The 11,762-nt window shown below is 43.2% G+C and overlaps 1 protein-coding gene across 3 annotated transcripts in view; it reads right to left on the bottom strand.

Annotated features, from left to right (window-relative positions):
- Positions 1-1,067: 1,067 nt before the first annotated feature.
- The window catches only part of helz (helicase with zinc finger), a 50,009-nt gene continuing 39,314 nt past the window's right edge, over positions 1,068-11,762 (bottom strand). For 2 of the 3 annotated variants that reach the window (XM_056408547.1, XM_056408548.1), the window contains 9 exons: positions 11,225-11,270; positions 9,892-10,079; positions 9,132-9,336; positions 8,949-9,031; positions 8,334-8,844; positions 7,732-7,984; positions 6,802-7,510; positions 5,614-5,893; positions 1,068-5,209 (listed from right to left, as the gene is read on the bottom strand). In XM_056408547.1, the coding sequence (XP_056264522.1) occupies positions 4,770-5,209; positions 5,614-5,893; positions 6,802-7,510; positions 7,732-7,984; positions 8,334-8,844; positions 8,949-9,031; positions 9,132-9,336; positions 9,892-10,079; positions 11,225-11,270 (2,715 nt within the window). In that variant the 3' untranslated portion in view covers positions 1,068-4,769. The remainder of the gene's footprint in view (positions 5,210-5,613; positions 5,894-6,801; positions 7,511-7,731; positions 7,985-8,333; positions 8,845-8,948; positions 9,032-9,131; positions 9,337-9,891; positions 10,080-11,224; positions 11,271-11,762) is intronic. The other variant, XM_056408549.1, reaches the window with a different exon arrangement.

Genomic DNA, 11,762 nt, shown 5'->3' with positions numbered 1-11,762 from the left:
AGGAGTGCAACATGACATGGCAACAACTCCACCGCTGTGAAGTTCCTCAGGGTTGCAGCGTATCTACTTGCCGTGAAATGTCACGCTAAGTGTGATTTTTATCGACGGGACCGTTTATGCTCTGGAAGCTGTGTTGTATTTGGGCATCCTGAGGCACACTCCACTCTCAACCAGACATTGGTTTGCACCACCTGCTGTCGTAACAGCTGCTGTCCCGGGCGTATCGACGCCGTTAAGCACAACGTATTTGAACCAATCGTGGAAAATCGTCGTCGTGAGGTTTTTTTTTATGGCTAAAGTCCATTTATTTTATTTAGAATTATTTTTCTTTTGACTTTTCTGATGTTTTAGCTAAAAAAAAAGTGAAACAAAACACACAAATAAATAGTAAAAGTAGTGCATTTCTATATTCTTAGTTTTTCTTATGTTTGAGTCTTTTTCTTTCACTATGGCATCACGTTAAACAGTTTTGAATGCAGTGTAAGTGTGTTTGAAATGTGCCATATCTTTGGAACCAAAAATTTAATCTTTGATAAGCTCTGGGAAAACCTTTGCACGAGATTGTTTTGCGTCTTCAGTTTCCTTTGCGTCCGTGTATCAAAGACAAAAGGAGCTCGGAGGGGTGCGTGTTACACTTCCTGTCCTGGGAGGCGGGCACAAGAGTCCAACCAGACGCTCTCACTCCATCACCAACTCTCCTCGATTTGCTTTTTGGCTACACCCTTTCATACAGCCACTGACTGACACTGCTCACTGACCATTTCATATATTTGGTTTCTGCATTTCTTTGCAAATTCTGTAAGATTCCTATAGTACAGCTGTGTGCATTTTCCTTCTTTTGTCACAACCTACCAGCCAGGTTATTAAAAAAGGACAAGCTGCTGCTGCTGCTGACACCGAACCGTCACGGAAGATAGTGGAAACTTGTGATGTTGAATTAATGAACTTCAAGCCCTTCATACTTCCTGTGGCCCTGCTGCTATTCAATAGGCACACAGGCGTCACCGTCGTACTACAGTGGAACGCAGAGGATGGAGAAAGAAAAAAAAAAGAGAGAGGAGCTCGAGCAGTTTCAATAAAAACACTTTAATAGAGAAACAAATAAAAAAAGAAAATAAACTTTTGAAACACAGTCTAAATCCTTTATTATAACCACCACCAATTGAAATGAAGAAGAGTAAAACAGATCTATTCATTATTTTTGTACCCACGAGGGAGGGACTAGTGGGAACGGGAGGCTGGGGAACAGGTGTGCCATTGATTCACTGCAGCGAACAGAGGAGAGCGAACAGAGAACAGGAAGAGATGTGGCATTTATAGAAGGCTGAACACAGATCTCTACTGGCTGGGCACAAGGCTGCTCCCTCTACGTGCGACACACACACACACACACACGTTGGTTTCGCTTGGTTTTCTTTAAAAAGCAAACATAATAAGATATAAGATGATATATGGTGCAATGTTAGGAGGTGGGACTTCATTACCGAGTGAAGACCCTTTATTTCATAGAAAAGATCCTGTCGAAACTAATAAAAAAAGAAAAATAAAAAAAGGAAAAAATGAAGCCATAAAAACGACAAAGATTTGTAAATAAAATCCCTTTAAAATGTCTTTGGCTCAATCTGTTCTGCCTCAAAAATAAATAAAAAGTGAAGAAGCGGTGACATTAGTATTGCGCTACTATAGAGATTAGCCAACTACTGCTTTGGGGAGAGATTATCCCCACGGTAACGCACACAGGGAGCAACCTCAGCCTCAGACCCGCTAACTGCAGAAAAAAAGAACTTACATAACCATTACATATTGGATTGACATGTTAGTAAAATATTATAATAGTTTTGTTGATAATGTCACAAGTTATTGTACACATCAAATAATATACCAAAATTTGATTCTTTAGGTTGAACAAAAGCTTATTTTTGTGTGTTTTTTTCGTTATTTTCATCCACAAATCAATACAAACTGATAAAAACAGGGATACAAACCAGCCAGGTCATCTCAACATGCATGAAAAGAAAAAAAAGACCACATTAAAAAAAAAACAATGATGATTGTTGTACAGCGGTGAGATAACAGAACAGGACAAATCCAGCAACATACTTAAAAATATGTATTGTACAGTTGAAATAAGTCATCTTATAACAGCTGCAACAGAAGATCTCCTCTTTGTCAAATCAGCCAGACACCATCTTAAGTAAAAGAAAACAAAAACAATCTACAAAGTTGTCAACAAGATGTTGCAACTACCAACTAGGTTGTTGTCCATTTTTAGAATTATTATTTTTGTGTGAATTTGCATAATTAAAAAGGGCAGACCTCTTCTTTGAACAGCTCCTACAAAATTGAGGAAATCCCAAAGTTCTTGTTTGTAAATACCTAGAAAATGCATATTTACAAGTATGTGTTGTTCTCCGCCGAGTCAGAAAATCTGGACCTTTGAATTACAATGTCGAAACTTTAAAGCGCACAAATAAAACCGCGAAGCTCTCCGCTGACTTAAAAACCACGCGTACGTTCTTAGCGGTGGGGCGCCGGCTCTCTGGGGACGTGACGTCGGGAAAGATTTAACGGTCCAGCGGCCGCGTGACAGTTGGAATTTGAAAATGGGGCAGTGGTGTTTTAACAATTAAAATTAATGACACATAAACGGGACTGAGCACTGGATGACTGTTTTTCCAGTATTGCTTTCCTTGGCAGATATAACATCGGCATCTTTTCATATTTTTCTCGCACGGTACTTCCGATCACCGAGGCGTCGCGACGATCGCGGTGAAGTTCACGCGTGAGGATCCGTGTGCGTCTGCGTGACGATGAGCAACTCGCTGACCTCCAACGCGGACGTTCACGCGCTCATCGCGTCGTCGTGCGTGAGGAAAGCGACGTTGACGTTGCTTATGTGAAGCGCAGTCGGAGCTTTTTCCAAGTCAATTAAAAAGGGGGAAGGAGATTAATCTACCGCTTTAACGTGAGCTTATCAATCAGACGGGACTGAAACGGGAGAGCCATGGAATCGTCTGGATGACCAGTAGCAGCGTGCGCACGTCATAAACTACACATTAACAGTCACACATCTTTGAACAATTTTTTTGGATATTTGTACGGTGCAATTTTCGGGAGGTTAAATCTCAAGCGGTGTTGAAACGCAGGAGGAATCCGTTCCCTTTAAATAACATGAAATCAGGAAAAAAATTAGGGAAATTATTTGGTCTTGTACTTTACTGGTCAATGCTTTTGTTGGAACTGGGAGCAAATACCACCTTTTGTGTGAGGTTTCTGATTATCATCTTTTAAATGAGTCATAATATTAAGAGATTAGACGATTTTCATTGAGAAAATGCCAAATTGTCTTTGGGCAATGTGGTTTACGGCATGAAAAGGTATCTCGACACAGTATGTTAAGAGCTTAGACAGCATCTAGGGTCCAAACATACAGCATGCTGCTTAGTCCCTATCCAATTTAAATATAAAAAGACACTGGTGTATTATTAATGTGTATTTACTACGAATCCAGTTTCAATATACTTCAGATTTAACCCCCCAAAATTGTTTACATTTAGCGTGTTCAAAAACATCCGACAGGCAGTGTTGATCACACCCTCAGTTTCCACTTACCCCTCATGACACATCACTGACCTCACCACTCTCGCCTCACTTTCACAAACCTTCAGAGTACTGCAACCTTTTCCAAAAAAAAAGAAGCTCAATAGCAATTAGTGACAAAATAACTCATTTCATATCCTCAGACAATTAAAACAATTTCTGTGTTGAAGATGTTTGCCGACTGAAAGAAAAGAAACACAATCAAATAAAGTAAATAGACTGAGCGTGGGGGGAAACCGCGTCGTCGACCGTGACGTCTGTTCTCTGATCCTTAACACCGACACAGGAGGAATGACATGGTTGCAATACTTTGACATTTTCACACCGTCTTTTGTTGCTCGTGAGAAATCGGTGAAAAGTAAAATAAGCAATCAATATTTGTAACGTTATTTTAGTAAATAATCCCATTTACTACCTGATCAAGAATAATTCCCAGGATGTCTAAGAATTAAGGATCAGAAACCAGCAAACATAAAATATTTCATAATGCAAAAGCTAGCATGATACAGGAATTTAAGGACATGTCTGTGGCATACAATTCAGTCTTTTATTTTCTTTATATTTACAGATTAGAGGAAATTTGATCTACTTCTATACACTGTTCCATGTAGTTTCTGTGTCAGTTGACCACTTAGCTGTTGTCCGTTACCACGACTACAGTAATATGAAAAATCAAGACGTAACGTCCACTCAAAACTGAAGAATACAAAATGATAAAAACTTCAACATACGTATTTAGTAACCAACAAAACCAACTTCAATTAGGGGAAATATGCAGGTAGCCAAGTGGTCAACCAAACAATTTTTTTATTTTATTTTTTTAGATTTTTTTTATAACTTTTGTTTTTTATAGCATTACGTACATATACAAGTGTAGATAATATAAGTATATATTCATATATACATAATGAGTATGTATATATACCAGTAATGCATTCATTATATATACTTATTTTCTTCACGGATATGTGAAACGGGAGAAAAGGTGACTGTTACAAATAAAAAGTTAAAATGAAACAAAATGCAGAAAACAAACCTACTCATAGAAACAATTTGTAAATGCACTTTGCACTATATATATATTTTTTTGTGTGTTTTTAGAAAGCGTTTTACCTTTTTTTTTGTAGTTTTATATTTAATCACTTACTTATATGCGGGAGGGGTGACACTCATTTAAAGTAGGAATAGTACCCATTGCTACCATTTGAACTTCCTATACTCAGCTCTTGTAAGAGGGAGAGAGGGTCGCTGTTCTTTTTGACCTGCTCGGGGCGAACAGCTCGGGGTTTGGGTGGAGCGCGCAGGGCGCTGGCATAGGACATGGTCGGCGGTTTGCTCAAATTTGCAGCCCCCTGACTGGCCTCTGCGGGAGCCTGCGGCGGGGGGGGTGGTGGTGGCGGCGGCGGCGGAGGTGGCTGCTGCTGCTGCTGTTGTTGTTGTTGCTGCTGCTGCTGCTGCTGTTGTTGTTGGTGCTGCTGCTTGTTATTGGGCATGAGAGGAGGAAACTGTCCAAGATGCTGAAGGGAGTTGAGGGAGTGTGGATGCGTCTGCGGTGCTGCTGTGACCTCGGCCTTCACCTGCTCCTCTGTCTGACGGAGGGCCTTGGAAGCTGGAACACGACGGAACATAAACAATGTCAAACCGACTGCGTGTAAAAGATCATCACGCTTAAACCCTCTGAAAACCCAAACCCTCTGGCACAAACAATCGGCATGATTCCAAACGCTTCCGTCAGAAAAAGAACCCAAAACGTAGCTTGAACTTTGTGATATTCCATCAAAAACATTGTATTCTACATTCCTCATTAGAAATCTAGCCCCAAATAAACCGCCTGAAGTGTCCGGTAAAAAGCAATACATTCGGCATTCGACAAGGAAACCACGAGTGACACAATTCCGTGAGGCCGTTGCCGCTGGAGGTGCAGGACTCGCATATTGCAGTGAACATCGAGGCTCCAGGAGCGCAAAGCTTTGGGTTCAGAGGGTTAACAACAGCATATCTGGCGGTGCTTACCCAGAAGCTCCCGGTGCTGCGTGAGTGTACCGGCTCCTTTACATGGAATGTTCTGGAACGCGCCGGGACCCCCGCCGTTACTGGGCCAGAGGTCATGCGATGGGTAACCGTAGGGCGCATGCGGGTGCTGATGGTGCTGGACGTGGTCCTGGAGGTCTGATGGACAGGGCTGGGTCTGTTGGGAGAGGGCATTGTGGGCGTTGGCTGGAGACGATTCATCGGGGTAGCTCGAAGAGATGCGACGCTGATAGAGAGGCCGGCCGGGACCTCTGGGTTCATACTGCCCAGACGGCAGCGTCGGACGAGGAAGAGAAAACGGGTGAGAATGAGATATTATGTCAGAGTGATGGGCAGGATGACCTTTAGAATAGAAGAGCCGCGCCGGGCCGAAGAAGCAGAGAGCCACAAACGACATCTTTTCACAGAACTTTACAAATGCGATGATTGGTGCATAAATGAAGGAGAAAGTACTGCAAGTATTAGTCAAGTCACGCTTACGCTCTGCACCGCCGCTGTGCAACTCACGTGTTTTGTAAAGATCCAAGAACCGCAGCACGAATAAAACGAGTCCCTCGAGTGCAGGTCCTGCTCATTTGTGAGATCATACTTGGCACTTCGAAGCCAAGCAATCAACTTTTTATCTTGCAAACCATCTTATCTTTGGAAGAGGGTGGAAGATGATTTAAAGCTACACTTAATATTCATCCTGCATTTAGAGGTAAGTATTTGAGAAAAGAAAGACCCGTTATAATGCTCACAATGTGTGAAGACTGAAGACAGATTAAACCACTGACAGGAGTTAAAACCAGTTATGCAACATGTACCCCCTTCAGCCAGGTAGAAAAGGAGGAAGAGGGATGAAACGTGTTCTCTCCCTGAAGCATTCTGAAGCATGCATCTGAAGCACAGCACTGTGCTGTGAAATGAAACGGGTCACACTCTGAATGTGACCTTGCGTGGTGAACAAGTCGCCCTTGGAGGCACAAAGTTGGCACGTCCTGCATGTGAACCAACCAACACCACCCAGGGTGTGATGGGAACTGCAGACACAGCGAGTCCCTTCAAACACACAATGTGAACGGGTCGCTGCTGAATATACAGTTCCGACAGCTATGAGATACGTTTCAGCCTGCACTGAAGCCTGTGATAATACATACATAAACAATACAAATAAATGAATGCACTTACCTCGTCTACGTTGTGAAGGGCTGTGGCTGCTGATGTTCTGGGGGAAAGTGGATGGTAGGACTCCTGGTCTGGACCTTGACTCTGTTGTTGTGGTTGCTGCTGCAGGGGCTGCTGCTGCTGCAGGGGCTGCTGCTGCTGCAGGGGCTGCTGCTGCTGCAGGGGTTGTTGCGGCTGCTGTTGTTGCTGCTGCTGCTGTTGCTGTTGTTGTTGCTGCTGCTGATGGTGAAGTTGCATCAGGTGGACTTGCTCCTGCCTGCTTGGGTGAGCCATGATGGGCAGTCCATAGGGAAGGCCGTGGCCCTGGTTCCCCAACAGGTGGTTCTGTTGTGGTGGGCTCACTGATGCAGCTCCACCATGAGGCCACTGGGCCTCTTGCAGCAGGTATTTGACCTGGGAGGAAGGGGTGCTGGTAGGTGGCTGAAGTGGGTAGCTACCAGTGTTATACATGGGGTTTCCCGGATGCTGCTGCAGAGCTGGGTTATTGAGAGGGTTGTCGTTAAGGAGATCGCGGCCTGCGTCATGGGGGTATGGTCCGGATGGGAAAGGGCCAGCATGATTGGGGGTGGCGGCTAAAGAGGATGAAGGGTCACCTGAGGTACGGGACTGGCGATACTGGAGGAGGCGAGATTGAGGTGGGGGCTGCATCTCAGCTGCATCCCTGGGTTCGGGATGTTCCTGCGGGGGCATCTCTCTCAAGAGGCCCGGGTACCTGGCAATTAAAAAATATATTGCTTTACGTCTGAACTCTGTATCATGTTTAACAATAATTGAGGAGCAACCAACAAGAGCGGAGGAGGGACAATTTCAAGCAGCCGTCTTGTTTTAGCGAGCTTGACTGTACACTCCATTTGAAATCTTACACAAAACGTTCAATGTTCAATAGTAAAACTGTGATGTGTCTCTAGTATCAAGTTACCAAACCAGTCTGACCTGGTGAAAGGCGGTCCAGTGGAAGCAGAAATAACAGCTTCATCCTCGACGTTGGCACCAAGGCCCCAACTCGCTGCCCGGAGCAGCTGAGGGGGGAAGCGAGCCATGCCAGGTTGAGCAAGGTGGGCAAGCTGCTGGGGCAGAGGGAAGGGGACGCTGCCCTGGAGGAAAGGGCCAGGGGCCTCCCCCCACTGGCCCAGTCTGGCGGCCTGCTGCTGGCTCAGTGCCTCGAGAGCCAAAGGACCCTGGAGATCTAAAAGGGGAACCGTGTGATTAGTTGTGATTAGTTGACTGCATCAATGTTCGATATGTGATAGAAAGCCATATGATTTCTGTGCCATCTAAATTGAGTCCCATGAAAAAGTCTCTTATAAAACAAAGAAGCTTGTCATAAAAATAAGATAATCACGATATGAACGCTTTTCAAACTGAATATCAAAATATATAACTGCTATTTGTATTGCTTTGGGAAAGTTTAAACTAAATAGCCATGAGCAACGTAAGATCTTCTGCGTAATTAAAAGAAGTATGTTAACAATAACAAACAAATCACCAAATCACATCTGCATAACTAAGGGTAATAAATATGATGCTACATTTACCCAGATTATCTCCCAGACTTCCATCTTGTCCATCCTCCCCAAAGCTGTTGACCCTGTTCTGCTGTGACAGGACAGGGTGGTGGCCCCCTGGGTGGCCCATTGGAGTCCTGGCGGAGCTACTCATCTCTTCCAACCCGCCAGGCTCCGGCCCATCCAAAGTGGGAGACTGGACCGCTCTGTTGGGGGGCATGGGGCCGATGAAGAAGGAAGCGTTGTGGCTACCACCAGTGTAGGCAGGGCTGAGCTGTTGCTGCTGTTGACTTGGTGGGGGCATCCCTGGGTGTTGAGGCTGGCTGACCCGATAAGGAAGCCTGGAGATCGGAAACGGTGGGGGGAAGGCTCTGCCACTGGCAGGATGTGGAGGGAAAGCTGGGTTGGGTGGTGCCAGGTGGTAGTTGAGGGGTCTTTGGGCAGCTGAGGGATCTTTTCGTTGGAGCAGCGCATTGGGAAATCCAACAAGCCCGTCTTGCTGCGAGTCGAGACTTCGGCTTCGGCCCGTGTCTAGATCACCCTGGGAGGGAAAAGTAAACACCAAATTAAAACACATGAGCAAAGACTATTAAACATGGACAAGTTGCTTAAAGAGAATGAAACGCATAAATGTCAACAACTTGCCTGCTTTTCCTTCACGTCGATGGTTTTCCTCTCTGGTGTCTGAAGACGGCTCTGTTCTGACTTTGGACATCCTTCTAATTTGCCTAAGAAGTCAAAAACAAGTTATTATTGCACATAGTCACTTCTTTCTATTCGACAGAACACAATTAGAGCCATTTGTGATGTCGGCTGGTTGAGGCACACCATTTCTGATGGGGTCAGTTTGTAGCTCCTTGTCGGGGCTGGGCTGGCCCATTCCTAGATGAGAGGGGTGGGCCACCCCACTGTACGGGATGGGGGAGCTTCGATTCTGGGCCTGCAACAGATTAAAGTTGTAGGCCATGGCTGCCGGGTGGTTCATGATGCGAGGGTCCACAGGGAATCGATTTTGGTAACCTGGCCATGGCAACTAAGGAAAAAAAACACAGATTGACAGATTTGTTATTAAGACACCGCGACACATGAAACCAAATAGCTGAATGTATTACTTTTGTTTCACATGTAACTTTAACATGCAAACTTAATAACAGAACTATTTCACAATAAGACTCAATGAATTTGGGACATTTGACTCTAGGAAATGTTGACAGCATGTTTATTTATAACCAATTTTGATTAGTAATGTATGACTATTTTTTACTGTGGTATACTATTTTGTAGATTGTTCTGTAAAAGCAAACCTACCATATACAAAATTAATCCCTTTATTCCAACAGAAAATCAATAATAAAGTAATGAAGCAAATACAGTAATTGCGAGAATAGAGTTATTAACCATAGCTGTCAAATTTGTATGAGCAATAAATGATATTCTCCCCTTGTTAAATGTGTTCTTTGAGAAAAGATGCACATATTTTACACATTTATTTGCAGATCTTACATATTTCCCTTTTTTTAAAAAGTCTAAACAAACAATATCATTTGTGGTTTTGGGGTATTGCACACATGTGTGATTGTAAACTCACAGACAGGGGCATGGACATGACCATGTTGCCACCGTACACAGCTGGGACGTAGAGGATGCTGGCGCCGGTGTGAGGATCTATCCTTTGAACAGGGCTGGGTGACTTGCCCATGCCAGCTGGCGTGCCACCCAAGGGTGGTGAGAATGCCCGAATAGGGTTTCCCATCAACACAGCTGGGTTGGGTTGGACTATAATGAGAGGAGATGGCAGAGTAATACAAGTAAATGCATACGGTTCACAACCATAATGTGAAGACACATTGATCGTAGGCATCACACAAACCAAAAATGCATATCAAACTATTAATAGCTTAGAAAATATTAGGGGACAACTTCTATGGCGTTAACTTCTTTTAAATCACTTCTTAAACCCCATTTTTATAGAACAGCTTTTAAGTGATCTAGTCTTTTTATGCAGAACTTTGGTTCCCCTAATTTAATTGTGTTTTTAATTTTATTTGTTTTTACATTTATTTTAATATATACTTTTAAATGTAATATTGGTTTCTTTCTATTCCACTTGTTTTGCTTTGACTCTCTGTGGAGCACTTTGTAAACATTTTTTTAAAGGTGCTATATAAATAAAGTTATTATTATTATCAGAGAGAAGGGCTACCTATGAACAGCCGATGTCCAAACCGGGAACGAAGAATTGAGTTGTGCAGATTTGATCAGATTTATTTTTCCAGTCCGGACTAATGTCGCTGGCTGACTCTGAATCTGCAGCAGCTGACACAAACCGATTGTCTCCCCGTAGTAAACATCGTATTAACAACTCCTTGCTGTGTTGTTGGAGGCTGCATCGCACGGATGGCTCTTAATAGCCTCAGGCCTCATGCATCCATCTGTGTTGCTGTGTTGGACTGGCTCGTTTAAAGCCGTTGTGATGTGTGCTCTTTTGTGTTGAGAGAGACAAAAGAAACAACGGAAACTCTTCCACCGTGTTGTCGGACCATAGCAATAAAAAACATATAAAAGATAAAGAGAACAATGCTTTGGGAAGGCAATTTATTTCTATACTGAACATGATTATTCAATGTCACCAGTTTTTTCTGCTTACCGCTCGATTTAAATCAGGATTGAAATTCATTTGAATCCTGATTTAACAAGGCCAACGTGATCAAATTAGTGCCAAATCAAATTGTTTTGCTTTAAATGAACACCTTTTTGATGCAGTGTTTATCAATGGTACCATAGCATTATGCTTCTCTAGGATACGTCTCAGATTTCACCTGCATTAGATTCCTTCCCTTTATACAGTCACGTGAACATTCTCAGTGAGCTACACGTGAGCTTCATGTTTTTAAGATTTAAATCAACAGGGATAAACTCACCATATCCTTCAGGTGGAAGATGATCTGTGTGGTTTGCATGTTTCCCCTGTAGGAAAAAAATATCATCAGAAAGTCAGGCAAGCAAGACTTCATGGAGGCCAATTGGAGAAGAAAAGTATAAATAAACAATGATGACAACTGTTAGGTTTCAGTTCGGTCCTCCGGTCTATCCACGTTTGACCAAACAGTTAAAGGAGCAACACCATCAGTGAGTAGTTATGGATTAAGATGGCTAACAGTGCACAGCTGAAGTAATCCATAATCTGAATGAATGTGTGACAGACATCGTACAGAACAGACGACAGTAGGAGAGTCAGTTTGTATTCACACATCAATTAAGCAGAAATACTGCTGGCTTTTTCCCCCAGGTTGTGTAATGGCATATTTCAATTTAAAATAGATGTAAAACCTTTGCTGACATTAAGGATTTACGCACACAAAAAGATACATGCCGACATTACAAATAGAGACAGATCACCAACTGTGTTAGCAAGCCTATGTTTCTCACCAATAAACCATGCATGCATTTTATTACCAA

This window comes from Pseudoliparis swirei, chromosome 24, assembly GCF_029220125.1.
Source record: "Pseudoliparis swirei isolate HS2019 ecotype Mariana Trench chromosome 24, NWPU_hadal_v1, whole genome shotgun sequence".
NCBI lineage: Eukaryota > Metazoa > Chordata > Actinopteri > Perciformes > Liparidae > Pseudoliparis > Pseudoliparis swirei.
Note: the sequence above shows the minus strand (reverse complement) of the source record. Positions and strands in the feature narration are given on the sequence as shown.